At 31.8% G+C, this 18,362-nt stretch overlaps 1 protein-coding gene across 1 annotated transcript in view; it reads right to left on the bottom strand.

Moving 5' to 3' along the window:
* Positions 1-557: 557 nt before the first annotated feature.
* LOC139502296 (DNA ligase 3-like) overlaps positions 558-18,362 on the bottom strand; it is a 35,962-nt gene continuing 18,157 nt past the window's right edge. The window contains 11 exon segments of the mRNA XM_071291729.1: positions 558-869; positions 871-954; positions 2,684-3,048; positions 3,746-3,869; positions 8,630-8,707; positions 9,392-9,479; positions 9,914-9,993; positions 11,364-11,495; positions 11,851-12,006; positions 13,309-13,465; positions 15,927-16,004. Coding sequence (XP_071147830.1) covers positions 804-869; positions 871-954; positions 2,684-3,048; positions 3,746-3,869; positions 8,630-8,707; positions 9,392-9,479; positions 9,914-9,993; positions 11,364-11,495; positions 11,851-12,006; positions 13,309-13,465; positions 15,927-16,004 — 1,408 coding nt within the window. The 3' untranslated portion in view covers positions 558-803.

The raw sequence follows: 18,362 nt of genomic DNA, 5'->3' as shown, positions 1-18,362 counted from the left end.
TAAAAAGACTGATTGACAAAATGTGTATCTAATTGGCATTTTTCTTCTGTATTTACAGGGAATAAAAATTGAGAACTGACTGCAAAAAGTTGCATAGTGCACCTGTCCTAAGTCAGGAATCTGATGTACAGTAGTTGTCTTCTGTTTATGTAGTTCATACATGTTTCTCATTTCTCCTTTTTATATAGATTAGACCATTGGTTTTCCTGTTTGAATGGTTTTACACTAGTCATGTTTGGGGCCCTTTATAGCTTGCTGTTCCATTTGAGCCAAGACTCCGTGTTGAAGGATGTACCTTGACTTAAAATGGTTTACTTTTATAAATTTTTACTTGGATGGAGATTTGTCTCATTGGCACACATACAACATCTTCCTATATATCTATATATCATACAGATAATAGTGCACACAGCTGCTATTTGTGGAACCATTATCATCTCAGATGCTCAAGACTAATACTAGCTATTTCAGAGGAGATCTTGCAATAAAAATTATTGATTCAAAATATGACAACTGTATGTATTAAAATGACACATGATGTATTCCAACAAATCAGATTTTTCATAATTTTTAATATTGTTTATCCATTCCAATCAAAAATCACCATCCAAAGCATTATCAATTATTCATAACAAATCATTCATTATTCCATTTTAAATTTGACCAAGTATGTCTGCAAAACAGAGCTGTTCTTAAACTCTTGAACTTCATTTGATACCACACAAATCTACGTTTTCAAACAGTCCTCTCTTTTCGGTTGAGGCTGGACCTATGCCATTACTTTCCCTATCGTCCAATGCTTATTATTCTAGCAAACATGTGATGATGTGTTTCTCACTATTGACAGTGGCACCATTAGTTTTGCTATTTCTTTTTCGTAGATGTGCCTGGAGAGGATTTTCCTTTCTTTGGGGTTACTATGTCAGATGCTTCTTTCGAATTCTTAAACAGATCCTGAAATAAATACCGGTATGTATAATTATAGATAAAAATCTAACATGTAAAATATATTACAGCTAAAATATTTATAAAAATAAAGCATGATAATTGTTTACTAAATACATGATATGCATGTTCCTTGTTTATAAGATGAGCAATTAACAAAGTTGCGGAGGGTATAATGTTTTTGACCCGTCCGTCCGTCAGTCCGTCTGTCCGTCCGTCCGTCAGTCCTGTTTCTTGTCATCGCAACTCCTCTCAAACCACACAACAGAATTTCACGAAACCTTTTCAGATAATAAGGACATACTATGTAGTTGTGCATATCGACGGGAAATTGCGATTCAATTTTTTTTCTAGGAGTTACGCCCCTTTGAACTTATTTACTTTAATGTACTACTGCAACAGTTTGTCATCGCAACTCCTCTCAAACCACACAACAGAATTTCACGAAACCTTTTCAGATAATAAGGACATACTATGTAGTTGTGCATATCGACGAGAAATTGCGATTCAATTTTTTTTCTAGGAGTTACACCCCTTTGAACTTATTTACTTTAATGTACTACTGCAACAGTTTGTCATCGCAACTCCTCTCAAACCACACAACAGAATTTCACGAAACCTTTTCAGATAATAAGGACATACTATGTAGTTGTGCATATCGACGGGAAATTGCGATTCAATTTTTATATCTAGGAGTAACGCCCCTTTGAACTTATTTACTTTAATGTACTACTGCAACAGTTTGTCATCGCAACTCCTCTCAAACCACACAACAGAATTTCATGAAACTTTGTAGATAATAAGGACATACTATGTAGATGTGCATATCAACAGGAAATTACGGTTCAATTTTTTTTCTAGGAGTTATGCCCCTTTGAACTTATTTGCTTCAATGTACTTCTGCAACAGTTTGTCATCTCAACTCCTCTGAAAACACACAACAGAATTTCATGAAATTTTGTAGATAATAAGGACATACTATGTATATTGACAGGAAATTATTATTCAATATTTTTTCTTATACATTTTTTTTTTCTTATACTTATTTAATTTCTCCAATGACAATGTGGGGACGTTGGGTATGTGAGCGTGCTCACTAAGGTTCTTTAATTTTTTATTAGATTTAAGAAATAAAATGTTCAAGCAGGATTTTTTGTTTATTTTTCTTAATGATTAATATGAAATAGCTCATTTCACAGAGTTAAAATTTTGCAATATCTAAAGCTAAATCAAGTTAAATGAGTATGCTTTCCCTTTTTCCTAATTCATGATTCTGTTCTTATTATGAGGAGTTGATCGAGTCTTAATTGTTGAATTTAAGGAGCTCTGCATTATGACAAGTTAGATAAAATGATTTGAACAAAGCCAGCACAGGTAAATCTTGTGTGTGTTCATATGTTTTCTTCTACAGAAGAGTCAAACATGAAATAATCAATTTTGGATGTAACATGTCTCTGATTGGATGACAGTGTTTCGTCTATCGGCTCACATATATAATTTTGTGATGTGAATGTGACGTCATCAACGTTTTTTCATGATTTACTCCGACTTTAAGTGGAATTTAGATTAAATTATAAGGAATGACTGTAATACATGTACTTTAAAAATTTGATGCACACTTAAAAATAACCCACTTCACGTGTTATTTACCACATTTTTTTATGTTATTTCTTCATAGATAGTCATTTCTTAAATAATTTATAAAACTTGTCTATTTATTTTGATAACATTTCTATACCTGTAGCATTGATACATCAGTAGCATATTCCCATGTTTTATCATCTCTAACATCAGCAATCCTGGGGAATCTGATTGATATCCCATCAGCTGTATGGGCTGGTGATTTACTAAACTCTGCTCCAATAATTTCCCAAATTGGCGATTCTTTTGGGTCCTTGACAACAAAATCAGGGACCAGGGACTTATTAACATGTAACCAGTTTGGAACTTTGGTGACATCTTTGTTGATCTTCACAACTTCAAGCTGGAACTGTAGTTCTTCTAAAGTCTTGTCATCAAGACCTGAACTACATTTTGTAACCGTGCAGAACTTCTTTGTATGAGGATTGTAGGATCCCATTAAAAATATTGACATGAGTCCACCTGTAAAGAAAAGAAAATTAATTTAAAATTATAAATTATAAATTGTTATACTCAAACACAATTTTACACTTTTCTGGTATTAAAGTTAGTTATCAAAAACTAATTCGACTAAAAAATTTAACATGAAGTGGGAAAGATGGATGAATGACGGACGCACAGACCAGAAAACATAATGCCCCTCTACTTTTGTAGGTGTGGCATAAAAACCTGAATTGTAAAAAATAAATACAAAGTGGTATAAAAGCCCACTAACTTAACTAGACACTGTGACTAAAAAACAACTAAGGAATAACGGTATTGTATTTCTATACTTGCTGCTATTAATCTTTTATTTTACTGTAACAAATTGAGGTCTCCATCAACACTTGAGTAGACCAAAAAAGTTATCTTGAAATGAGATACATTAGCTAGTATTAAAATGGATAACACTTATTCCTGTTCTAACATGTCTAATGCAATACTTTAATTGCTAAAGTGTGCCTGTTCAACTAATATTTAAATAAACTGAAACATCGTCTGTGATTGCATTCCTTGAACTATAATTAGCGCACAGAGAATGCTGATCTTCTTAATTTTCCTATATGCAAGATCATGCACTTTTTTTTATCTTTGTTTTTGTATCCACTATTTGTCTCGTAGTAAAATTAAGATCTACTGAGTCATCAGTTTGTGACCTCATCAAGTTAACCTTACTAACCTTTATTCCCTGTACCATAATAAGCTCCAAGAACAATTAAATCTGCTGAGTCAGCCATTTTTCCCTCCTCTAAGTAATCTTTCTTTACTTTTAGCCAATGTCTCTTTCCTGGTGAATAAACACCCTGAAATCATTAATTGTAAATCATATTTATATATCAACAATCTAGAAATAAATCAAATTAAATAACTAGATAGCAAGGGTGTACATATTTACCTTCTTTAATTACTAACCATTGATTTTATGTTAATATTCCTAAATATTAAGCTTATCTACAACTATCACATAAACTTAATAAGACCAAAGATAATGAGGTCAAGGTCAGATAAACCAAACTAAAAATACATGTCCCAACTATGTACTGGCTTCCGAAGCTACACAAAACACCTTACAAATATAAATTTATTTCGTCTTCAAGCCATTGTTCCACTACTAAATTGTCTATTCTTTTTTTTTTTTTTTTTTTTTACAACTTCAGATACTTTATTTTACTATAATAATAGTTGTTAACAAATCTCCTTAATGTTACAACAATGGCATTAATGTTCTGCCCTGTATGGTTAATTACCAATAAAACCAGGGGATTTTATTGGTAAACTTTTTATAATTTTACATACATGTAGTATTGCCTGTTAGTTACAATTAACAGAGTAATAGCTGTCTACAACATGTACTTTACTTCACAATGAAAAGAAAAACGGAACTTTGACCGTCTTTTGTTTAGCTTTTAGTTTTGGATTAATCGAAAGTGAAAGAGCATGGTTTCGATCGGATTAAGAGGTCAGTATAATTGAATTATGGTAGTTTTTAGATAGTGTCTTATCTTTCAAGTCTTATCTTCTCAAAAATGTAGGTCAATCAACTATAAATATGACAGCCAAAGAATCAATTTTCTAAAATTTTTCTTTGAAATTTTCTCAAAAAGGAATTTTCCGGATGATATAAAATTTGTGTATCAATTTCGTTTTTTAGGACTGACATCATATTCACATATTTGGTTCTCTTTTCGGATAAATAAAAACATTTATAAATCACAAAGCAAACAATTGTTATAATATGATTAAGTACATGATAATCCACATCTTCAATTTTGTACCCTACTACAAGATTTTGTAGACAAAAAACATGTTGCCCAATATTAAGATACATAAATATTTTGTGTAGAAATGTCCAATAATTTTTTACCCATGTGCATTCAAAGAAAAAATGATTATAGCTATCAGATTTAGAACATAGTTCACAGTTTTCACTATTAACTACCTTCCAGCGATACAAATTATGGTTAATAGCTAAAATATTATGCAGTAATTTCCATCTAAACATTTTTAATCTATTATCTTTTAAAAAAAGAAAGGTGAAAGATAAATTTTTCTTAATGAAATATATAACATTTTCACCTGATAGTTGGTTTTTCCATGAGCAAAAACCTACTGGAAGCTCTTTATTTGACCTGATAATAATATTATAAATTTCTTTAAACTTAATTTTGTCTAGATCGTAATACAATCCATTACTTAACATTTTAATGTCTTGTGTAATGTTGATTTTAGTATGTTTTGATATATTGCTCTTTAATTTTTGGATCCAACTTTTGGGTAAAGCTTTCCGAAGGGAACATATTTCGGAAATCCAATTTTGTTTCTTTTTAAGTTTATCTAATATTTTATGAGAAATTTCTCCTTTATCATCAATTACATCATTTACAAAAATTATGTTTTCCTTTACCCAATTACTATAATATAAACTTTTACCACCTGTTTTTATATATTGGTTTCCCCAAATAACTTGCTTTCTTATATCTCTATAATTATCAGGTACTTTCGTCTTTCCACCTCCATTTTTAATCCAACATTTCAAAATTTCAAAGTAAAATGTAGGTAAGTTTTTAAGGTTTTCTAGTGACTTATGAGTATTAAGATTCATTTTAAATATTAAATTATTTTCCCCAAACTCTCTAAAATAAAAAGTAGGTATGATTTTCCAGTTAGCACAAGTTTCATCAGTTAATCTTTTAACCCAATTTATTTTAATAGCCTCAATGTATGCGTCAATATCTGTCATTTTTAATCCCCCTTCAATATAATCTTTTCTTAACACTGAGCGTTTAACTTTCTCGCTACCACCCTCCCATAAAAAATTAAATAAGATTTTTTTAAATTGACTAATAATTTCACTGCTTAGATTTATCAATGAAGCAACGTATGTTATATTGGGAATAACTAGTGTTTTAATTATAGTTATTTTTCCTATCATACTCAATTTTCTTTTCTTCCAATCATTTAGTATCCTTTCTGATTTTTCAAACTGTCTTTCTATATTTATTGTTTCACATTCTTTTTTGTTCAGGCCAAAATAAATGCCAAGACTTTTCACCGTATCTTTCCAATTGATACTTTCAAATTTGTCTTTGCAGTGTTTTAGTTTACCTAACCATATACCTTCTGTTTTATTTCTATTAATTAAAACTAAATTGTCTATTCTTCTTACCAGTACACTTGGTACAATTAAAAACCTGATAATAAATTGTTCAAATAAGGCCTTCGAAAATAGTGGAATTAATTACTTTTGGAGTGTCAAGAACTCGTTGGAAGTACTTGATAAATTGCATGCCTTTATTGGTGATTTTAAATCTGTTCAAAGTTTTGATTTTTCTACCCTGTATTGCCTCACATTCTCATTAAGAAAAAATTCACACACCTAATTAAATGGGCATTTAAAAAGTCAGAATGTGAATATATATGTTCAAACTCTTTTAGGTCATTTTTTAGTAGCAAAAAAACTATGTCAATTGGACATGCTTTGATACTATATATGCCCTTGAATTTTTACTAGATAACATGATTCCGTATATCGTCAGATTATCGGAATTCCAATGGGGACTAACTGTGCACCACTTATTGCAGACCTGTTTTTGTATTGCTATGAGTTAAAATTTATGACAAAAATAAGCAAAGACCCATCGAAACAACATCTGATAAACAAATTTAATAATACTTTTAGATATTTGGATGATATTTTGGCTCTCAATAATGACGACTTCAGTATGTATATTAAAGAAATTTATCCTGTTGAACTTACTTTAAATAAAGCTAATACTAACAATGACCACTGTCCTTTCCTCGATCTTGATATCTATATCACTAACGGAAAGCTGAATACTAAAATTTATGATAAAAGAGATGATTTTTCATTTCCTATCGTTAATTATCCATTTTTAGATGGTGACGTTCCCTTGTCACCATCTTACGGTGTTTATATATCTCAACTTGTACGATTCGCTCGTGTATGGAACAATGTTTTAGATTTTATTGAGAGAAATTTATGTATTACTGAAAAATTATTACACCAGGGTTTTCGATATCACAAACTAGTCAAAACATTTACTAAATTTTATCATCGGTATAAGGACATCATTCGTAAATATAGCTCAACATGCAGACTTCTTATACGTTCATGTATTTCACATCCAATTTTTTAAGGAAATATTCTTTATAAAGCACAAAGGTGTCAGTATTCACCTCAAAAACTAACAAAACCTTTGAATAGACTTATTAAGAAGGGATATAGTTACGATACTGTTGTCAGGTCATTAAAGATTGCATATTTTGGCGTTACTATTGATTCACTTATAGGGTCTTTGCATCGGAACTAAACACATTTATTCAAAAACCAGTTGTTGGCATGACACGGGTTATTGTTCTTCTCATATATGTTATGATGGTATGATACTAAACCACAAACGGGAAAGATTGTGCCTGATGTTCATATGATGAAATTTCACTCAGTTTAATTGAAGTCTGGAGCTGGCATGTCAGTTAACTGCTAGTAGTCTGTTGTTATTTATGTATTATTGTCATTTTGTTTATTTTCTTTGGTTACATCTTCTGACATCAGACTCGGACTTTTCTTGAACTGAATTTTAATGTGCGTATTGTTATGCGTTTACTTTTCTACATTGGCTAGAGGTATGGTGGGAGGGTTGAGATCTCACAAACATGTTTAACCCCGCCGCATTTTTGCGCCTGTCCCAAGTCAGGAGCCTCTGGCCTTTGTTAGTCTTGTATTATTTTAATTTTAGTTTCATGTGTACAATTTGGAAATTAGTATGGCGTTCATTATCACTGAACTAGTATATATTTGTTTAGGGGCCAGTTGAAGGACGCCTCCGGGTGCGGGAATTTCTCGCTACATTGAAGACCTGTTGGTGACCTTCTGCTGTTGTTTTTTTCTATGGTCGGGTTGTTGTCTCTTTGGCACATTTCCCATTTCCATTCTCAATTTTATGTACACCTTTCAATTATTCCATACATCATATATGCTTTAAATAAAGTTGACCTATGCACATGGTACATGTATATAAGAAACAAACTTAACCAAGAAAACATCGATTAATGAACCATGAAAATGAGGTCAAGGTCTGATGTACCCTGACTGAGACAGATATGTACACCTTACAATCATTACATGCTTTAAAGATAGTTGACCTATTGCATACAGTATCTAAGAAACAATCTCAACCAGGGAAACTTAAGACTGATCAATGAACCATGAAAATGAGGTCATGGTCAGATCATAATTTCCAGACAGACATATACACCTTACAATCGTTCCAACCACCAAATATAGTTGACCTTTTACTTGAAATGCACTGAAAACAAGATGAAAAAGAAAAACAAGAATTTGTATGGCATCAATAACATACCTCGTTGATGTTTCCTTAAAATATCTATATTAGGTACACTTTAGCTGTTCAAAATATTACATTAACCTCTCATGATTTTTCTCCAAGTGAATATAATGTATTATCATAGAAGACTCTGTATGCTTTTAACCAATAAGAAGAGAGAATTTTTTTTAGACATAATAATTCCATTTTTAACTTACATTTATATCTTTTAAAACAAGGCCTTCTAAACCTTGACTAAATACATCATCCATCATGTCTTGTAGATCATCAGGATCCTGAAAGTAAAGATTGACTGTAAAATAACAGATGCACAAAGAGTTTGGAACATTAGTTGGGTTGAAATGATCAATAACTTGTAGAAAAAAGGAACAGTTTTTTGTGTCAGGTGTTGTTATTTAGGTATTGGCAAGACTATAAAGTCTGCCAACCACGTAAGTTAAAGTGATGAAAACAAAAGAATGTTCTTAAAGATTCTGATGGTTATATTGTTTTATTGTTTTATTGTTTTATTGTTTTATTGTTTTATTGTTTTATTGTTGTGACTTTAACCTTTGACCAAATGACAACAAAATGAACAGGGTTATTTTTCAACCCAAGGTGCATTCTTCTTCCCTGAAGATAAGTAAATATCTGATGTATTGGTCATAAGATATTGTTCAGAAAACTAAACTAAAAATCAAAATTTACTAAAATGTATATTTTTGTCACTGTGACCACCACAGGAAACAGCTGACCTATGTATTGCTTTATTACCTGTTCAAAGCAAGAAAACAATACGTGTTATTTGTAACCTTGTTAAAGTAACTTTTATGTTATTTAGAGCTTACGCTCTTTTAAATCATCTTCGTTAAAACATATTCTAGTAGACTATTGAAGATGTGAATTATAATAGCAATAGGATGTGGTAAGGGGAACATGCTTGATCGATCAACTCAGCAATTCTATATCACATAACTTACATTTATCAACCTCATCTCAGAAAGCATAACTCTATTTTTAATAACCATCATCTCATCTTGTAAAAGTTTCCTCCTTTCTTTAATAGGTCTACAATATGCATATAAAAAGTCAATAAAGGATTTGAAGTATTTTTGGGGGGATGTCAAATAAAAGAACTTTTGTTCAGATAAAAGTCCAAAAGTTAAAAAATTGTTCCCTTAAATTTTAAAATTCAGTGTCCAAATACCAGATTTTCTTTGTAAAATTAAGAACATTGAGAAAAATTATCTGTGACAGTCGTAATTTTCCAGCAATGTCTGTGAAATATGTTGCAACCCTAAATTCAGCTACTGGATATTTTAGTGACATACTGTGAATTCAATTTTAGTCATAAGATACCAATTTACTTTGACTGTATTGGTACATATAGGTAAATCAAAGCGTTAAAATTTTTAACAAAGTAAAAATTATGATAAGGTTGTATGTAGACTTTGCCAAAATCATGAAATAAAAAATTAACAAAAATAAATGCATTCACTCACTTGTGCATGATGTTTTCTCCATTGATGAGCAGACAGTCAAATACAAATAAACACACTTGGGCATCCTGGAATTTAGCTTTCTGCGAAATGACAATACATATCTTATAACATAGAAAGTTAAACAAAACAAAAGCATTCACTCATAAATATTTAAAAAAACAATTATTTGAATTATATAAAAAGAAACATTTTGCTGTTAACAATGTCATTACACTGTATATGTTTTCTGCTTAAAATTATTAAAAATTTCTGGTGATAAATAGTTAATACTTGTAAATATACTTAACCAGGACAATCATGACTGCTACAAATAACCATGCTAATAGTTTATTTCAAGGAATCCTAATAATTTTTTTTATCTCATAAGTAATACTTTTGACTTCTGTAGACATTTCTTTTCTTATTAGTAATAGCATAAAAAATGGCTGAATGCAAAGGTCAAAACAGATAAAACATAACAATCATGAATGAGTTACATCAGTTAACCTGGTGTCAATCAGAGAAAATGACTTCATTGAACAATTATTTCTTACTGTGACATAATAACATATACTGTGGATACATTAATTTTCATGGGTACCAATTTAAGGTGGTATGGGTGTCTTTCGCCATCTTGGATTGTCAAAAACAGAGAACCTAAGGTCCAGATTTTCTATCAAGTTAGCAACATTTGATACAGGAATGTAGATATTTAATGTGAATTTCCATTTTAAAGAACCAATTTATAAGAATATAACTTATAAATATTAATATTTTTACAAATGTAAATTATTTTTGGTGGATTTTAAATGTTTTTAAATTGTCATTTTAAGGGGAAGTAACTCCAAAACAGTGCATTTTCTGAAGGAATCTACATGGAATTTTCCTATTTTGTATTTTAGCAGGAAAAAACGTATGGTGACCCTATCTTTTCTTTTGAAATTCTCAAAGCATTGTCTGAAAGCTATCTTTTCCTAATTTATTTTACAATTCTATCATTTTGTTTGGTTTCTAATAACAAAATGGTGTTTTTTCCTAAAAATAATGTCATTTTGTCACAACCTGTAGCTTGAGAAAATGCGCGGTGACCTATCAATTTTATTTCATTTTTGAACATATATCAATAGATACTACATTTTGGCAAAGTATGAACAAATACTATCATTTTTATTTTAGACTCCCATACCACCTTAAGTGGATTGAGGAAACCTTGTACTTTTGTGCATATTTGATTTCATAGTTTTGCATACAGACCTATACAACATTTGTACTTTGTTAAACATTTAGATTCATGGTTCACCTCATCCTGTAACCATGAAATCAACAAAATGGACATCCCACAAATTATAATGAATCCACAGTAAAGCATTTTGAACTAGAAAATGTACAGGAAACAGGAAAATGTACAAATTTGAAAGTAGTATATTAGGCGTCTTTATTTTTTGTTATGAAACTTGATTGTATAAATCACCTTATGAACTCCTAAATTACCAAATGGAAGAGGATTGCTAGTTTCATTATCAATCAATACAACTTCAGCATCTAAGATAAGATCATCTCCTGATGGGAAGGCTTGAGGAATGTACTCAGAAAAATGCTTCACCTAAAATTACAAGAGTGCACATGATAAAATGTTTAACCTTTTTACTGCTAATAATTGAATTTTATTTAATTCTACTTGTAGGGTTTGCTACAAAATACATATTTAAGAAAGGATTTAAAATTTGGACTTTGAAAAAACCTCCCAGTACATAAAAAGAATATTTCCAAATATATGATTAAAATTCTAATTATAATATGACATTCTTTAAATGCTTTGAGAACAATCATGTGGTAAAATATGAATACAGTGTAACCTGTGTTATCCGACACACTGAGGGACCAGCAAAAATGTCAGATTAAGTAGGGTGTCAGAATACTCAGGGTTTTTTTTTTTTTGCTCTTTAGCATTGACCTACCTTGTGATCCAGAACAGGTTTCAAATTTCTACTGAAGTAGGAAAAGTTATCTCCCTTTTTATGAACTTGAACTCTTTCTCCGTCATATTTCATCTCTGCATACATTCCATTGGGACATTTTTTAAAAGCCTGCTCAATAGATCTGCAAGGTTGAGCCTGTGAATAGAAAAAGAATATATAATGAAAATTTTCTAAATATAATAGTATACTGTTGAGATCATTCACCTTATCGCTATTTGGAAATCTGTGCAAGTTGACCCAAGAATCTGTGCCACTTGAACTACCAAAGTCATCACTGTTCCATAGCGGCATCAGATATTTTGTATTATGACGTCAAAATTTTACAGGAACCTTTGTGATGTCCAGTTATGGTGGACAAATAGCGATCAGATGTATATTATTCCTGCAATACAAACTTTTAAAGATTTGGTGGTATAGTTGAATCAAGAATTTTAATTACAATTTTAAAATAGTCATGCATGAAACCTTGAAATAAAGTATCCACAAAATATCATAATGAATATAAGAAAGAAGGTGGTACGAGTGCCAATGAAACAACTCTCCATCCAAGTCACAATTTGTATAAGGTCAATGTACAGTCTTCAACATGGAGCCTTGGCTCAAAGCAAACAGCAATGCATGAATCCACAGTATACAAATGTTGGCAGACAAGTATTTCTTGACATCTTGCCTTATGCTGTGTCATACATAGGCGTATAGACAGCATGCACCAAACGTACAGAGAAAATTGATAAAGTCAGTATACGCTAGTTGCACGGCAGAGGAACGCTTAGCAATCTTTAAACGCGTGTTGCATAAGTTTAAAGTACATCGAAATACACTTGGTGAACGCTACATCTCGAGGAATTTTTTATGTAGCATAAAAATTTTCATCCAGCTGAAGCATGTGTCTAGCGTATACCTGTACGCTACACGCACGTAATACAAATGCTACAAGCGCGTTGAAAACACTACAGATAAGTTTGAGACATGTTTAGGGTACGTTGTATACGCTTTAAAATCGTTCAACTTTATCAAAGACTTATGCGGGTGTGTTTGTAACCCCAAGATATGACCGGGACGCGTCTCAAATACTTTTAAGAGTAGCGTGCATTCCATCTATGTTAGACACACGACAGGCATATGCCAATATATGTTACCTGAACGCCTGATATACGCTAAGGTACACTTCTCGTACACCCCTACACGCTTAAAGCCCGTTGTGCACTTAGTACAGATATGACTGACAGGTTGAATGCATTCAAAATTATTAGCATATTGGCAGCGTACATGAATTTTTACCATGCCAAACGTACGTCGGAGCTATACGCTAATGTGTGACGCCAATATTAGGAATGAACAGCATGCAGAGCAAATAAAAATTTACAAAATATCTCCATTACAAAAATTAAAGGCTAAAACTTCATGACAATGGATTACCCTTAATTGATAACCTACCAACATAGGTAGCACTGGTGTCATTAACAATGTCCTGATATTGATAGGTTCACTGTTTCCTGGTTTGGACTGTCCATGCTTAACTCTCTGTACAACATCTTTCAAATCCCTTGAAGCTTGGAAGGCGTCATAAGCATTTTTATCTAGTCCATTCAATCTAAAATATTAGAAAACAAGAATGTGTCCTCAGTACACGAATGCCCCACTCGCACTATCATTTTCCATGTTCAGTGGACCGTGAAACTGGGGTAAAAACTCTAATTTGGCATTAAAATTAGAAAGATCATATCATAGGGAACATGTGTACTAAGTTTGAAGTCCATTGGACTTCAACTTCATCAAAAACTACCTTGACCAAAAACTTTAACCTGGAGCGGGACAGACGGACGAACGGACAGACAGACAGACGGACGGACGAACGGACGGACGCACAGACCAGAAAACATAATGCCCCTCTACTATCGTAGGTGGGGCATAAAAACTCCAAATGAAGATCCTATAAAGGGGACAACCATTTCATTTTCTTGGAGGGGAGGAGGACTTTTAGAGGATAGAATATTAAATCTCATATACATGACTTTGTATGAGTTATCGTTCTTGTCTTCACTGGAAGTATTTTTAATTCAATGGTTTTTACAAAATAGTGAAAAGAACTGTTTTTCTTAATAACAATATAAATAGCAAAGCACAAAAATATTAATTCATTCTAAATGTGCCTTCCCAAGGCAAAAACCTGTCATCCAGAGGTGTCATTGACTGCTGGCCATCATACTCGTTTTCTCTTTTTTTTTTGGTAGTCTATGAGACTATTGGTTTTCTCTATTGTAAAATAGTTCTCATTTTTCACATTAAGGCCTTTTAAAACTGATTATACATGACAGCTTTTGCTCATTCATGTTCCATACAGGGACTAGTTTATATTGGTCAAATCCTTAAGATGTTATTTTCATAAGATATATATACAGAATAAAATTGAGAATGGAAATGGGGAATGTGTCAAAGAGACAACAACCCGACCAAATAAAAAACAACAGCAGAGGGTCACCAACAGGTCTTCAATGTAGCGAGAAATTCCAACACCCGGAGGCGTCCCTCAGCTGGCCCCTAAACAAATATATACTAGTCCAGTGATAATGAACGCCATACTAATTTCCAAATTGTACACAAGAAACTAAAATTAAAATAATACAAGACTAACAAAGGCCAGAGGCTCCTGACTTGGGACAGGCGTTAAAATGCGGCGGGGTTAAACATGTTTGTGAGATCTCAACCCTCCCCCTATACCTCTAACCAATGTAGTAAAGTAAACGCATAACAATACGCACATTAAAATTCAGTTCAAGAGAAATCCGAGTCTGATGTCAGAAGATGTAACCAAAGAAAATAAACAAAATGACAATAATACATAAATAACAACAGACTACTAGCAGTTAACTGACATGCCAGCTCCAGACTTCAATTAAACTGACTGAAAGATTATGATTTCATCATATGAACATCAGGCACAATCCTTCCCGTTAGGGGTTTAGTATCATACCATCATAACATATATGAGAAGAACATAACCCGTGTCATGCCAACAACTGTTTTTAGAATAAATGTGTTTAGTTCCGATGCAAAGACCTTATCAGTGACTCAATATTAACGCCAAAATATGCAATCTTTAATGACTTGACAACAGTATCGTAATTATATCCCTTCTTAATAAGTCTATTCAAAGGTTTTGTAAGTTTCTGAGGTGAATACTGACACCTTTGTGCTTTATAAAGAATATTACCATAAAAAATTGGATGTGAAATACCTGAACGTATTAGAAGTCTGCATGTTGAGCTATATTTACGAATGATGTCTTTATACCGATGATAAAATTTAGTAAATGTTTTGACTAGTTTGTAAACCCTGGTGTAATAATTTTTCAGTAATACATAAATTTCTCTCGTTAAAATCTATCGTTACATACACGAGCGAATCGTACAAGTTGAGATATATAAACACCGTAAGATGGTGACAAGGGAACGTCACCATCTAAAAACGGATACCGGGTAATTAACGATAGGAAATGAAAAATCATCCCTTTTATCATAAATTTTAGTATTCAGCTTTCCATTAGTGATATAGATATCAAGATCGAGAAAAGGGCAGTGGTCATTGTTAGTATTAGCTTTATTTAAAGTAAGTTCAACAGGATAAATTTCATTAATATACATACTGAAGTCGTCATTATTGAGAGCCAAAATATCATCCAAATATCTAAAAGTATTATTAAATTTGTTTATCAGATGTTGTTTCGAAGGGTCTTTGCTTATTTTTGTCATAAATTGTAACTCATAACAATACAAAAACAGGTCCGCAGTAGAAGGCTGCTTATAATACTGTGGATTATTTTTGTGGGTACCAATTTTCATGGTTTACAGATAACTTGCCTTTTCATTGGTATGTGATTTTGTGGTTTTGCCAATGTCTGCAGAAAACCGGGTTAAAAATTTGGCTCACCTCCACCCATGAAAACAACGAGAACTGATATCCAAGGAATAATTATGAATCTACAGTAGGTTAAGGAAACGTTGTAATTGTGAATTTATTGTGAATTCCCAAAAATTAACCCTTTTTGTACTCACATAATCTTTGCCCCAGCATTCATTTTTAAATCCCTTGTAATTAATCTCACAAACATCTTAATATCATCAGCTGTACATCTGTTGAAGAAAATGATACCACATAAATATATTGTCACTATGAGAAGATCGTAGTATCAATTAATTCAGAGAAATATATACAATTTGGATGGACAGTTGTCTCATTAGCACTCATACAACATCTTCTTATATCTTATTATTAAGTATCATGTCCACAATTGACCATGTGTACATATTTAGTTTTCTGTTGACCATTGTTTATTAAAAATATTGATGTTGTCCTTCAAAGACAACCTAAAAGCAATCATAGTATTAGTCCTGTCAATCAAGCATAAATTTGACCCTAACCTTGAAGTAACTGCAACAAAGGATTTTTAAGCTTTAATTTTTAGCATTATACCCAAAATATACACAGAAAAAAGTCCTAATTTGAGGAACTAAAAACACATGATTTTAAAATTCCTATGAAGATTTGGATTGATATGGGAAATAACTCTTAAAAAAGGCAGTAATATCAATTAAAATTGCTACAAAATTAAAACTTTACCGCTTCTATTCAACAGAATGTATAAATTCTTGATATTTTAGCCGTATTTAGAGTATAACAAACAGCTGTAAAGGTGTTTTCATATCTTTTATCAAGCTACAACCTAGATTTCATAATTCAATAGTTGACCATTTATTAGATTTTTCAACATGTCAAGGTAAAGAATCTCAAATTGAATCAAACTAATTAGGTATATATCCTTTTTTTTTGCAATTTAAACAAGATAGATGCTGCTGAACAAATATAATTTACAGATATACACAATACCAAATATTCAAATCATTTTTTCAAAATGGTCAAAAAGTCATAAATTTGCAATTTCTTTAATGAAAAGTGTGCCAAAAAATTAAAAATACCCATAACAATTCAGTTTTGTACATTTCATTCAGAGAAGATGATATAATATAGCCAAATATAAACTTATAACCCCATCAAAGTATCACATTTTACATGAATTTAAAAGAAAATCAACCAAAAACAGATAAAAAAACCTCATTTTTGCAGAGTTATCTCCCTTTCCAATGTTTATTTCCATAAGAAATTAAAAATGCAAAATTTGAGTTTTCCTCCAGTTAGATTTTATGGGACTTTTTTCTGTGTATATTTTGGGCTTAATGCTATAGATAAGAACTAAAATGTTTTCTGTTGCAATTAGTTTGAGGCTCAAAGTTAGTTTGACTGTACTATATACAATACATTATTGTTTAAAGTAAAACTGAAGCCCGCCTCTGGATGATAGATTTTGTAGCTGCCTTGAAGACTCATTGACAGCATTGGGCTGTTTTCTGCTCTTTAATCGGGTCGTTGTTCCTTTAAAGGGAAACTTCGCAAAAAAATCAAAAATTGATATTATAAAATTGAGAATGGAAATGGGGAATGTGTCAAAGAGACAACAACCCGACCAAATAAAAAACAACAGCAGAGGGTCACCAACAGGTCTTCAATGTAGCGAGAAATTCCCGCACCCGGAGGCGTCCTTCAGCTGGCCCCTAAACAAATATATACTAGTCCAGTGATAATGAACGCCATACTAATTTCCAAATTGTACACAAGAAACTAAAATTAAAATAATACAAGACTAACAAAGGCCAGAGGCTCCTGACTTGGGACAGGCGCAAAAATGCGGCGGGGTTAAACATGTTTGTGAGATCTCAACCCTCCCCCTATACCTCTAACCAATGTAGTAAAGTAAACGCATAACAATACGCACATTAAAATTCAGTTCAAGAGAAATCCGAGTCTGATGTCAGAAGATGTAACCAAAGAAAATAAACAAAATGACAAAAATACATAAATAACAACAGACTACTAGCAGTTAACTGACATGCCAGCTCCAGACTTCAATTGAACTGACTGAAAGATTATGATTTCATCATATGAACATCAGGCACAATCCTTCCCGTTAGGGGTTTAGTATCATACCATCATAACATATATGAGAAGAACATAACCCGTGTCATGCCAACAACTGTTTTTAAAAAAAAAAAAAAAAAAAAAAAAAAAATGTGTTTAGTTCTGATGCAAAGACCTTATCAGTGACTCAATATTAACGCCAAAATATGCAATCTTTAATGACTTGACAACAGTATCGTAATTATATCCCTTCTTAATAAGTCTATTCAAAGGTTTTGTAAGTTTCTGAGGTGAATACTGACACCTTTGTGCTTTATAAAGAATATTACCATAAAAAATTGGATGTGAAATACCTGAACGTATTAGAAGTCTGCATGTTGAGCTATATTTACGAATGATGTCTTTATACCGATGATAAAATTTAGTAAATGTTTTGACTAGTTTGTGATATCGAAAACCCTGGTGTAATAATTTTTCAGTAATACATAAATTTCTCTCGTTAAAATCTAAAACATTGT

This window comes from Mytilus edulis, chromosome 13 (genome assembly GCF_963676685.1).
Source record: "Mytilus edulis chromosome 13, xbMytEdul2.2, whole genome shotgun sequence".
Taxonomy (NCBI): domain Eukaryota; kingdom Metazoa; phylum Mollusca; class Bivalvia; order Mytilida; family Mytilidae; genus Mytilus; species Mytilus edulis.
This window is presented reverse-complemented; position numbering and strand designations above follow the sequence as displayed.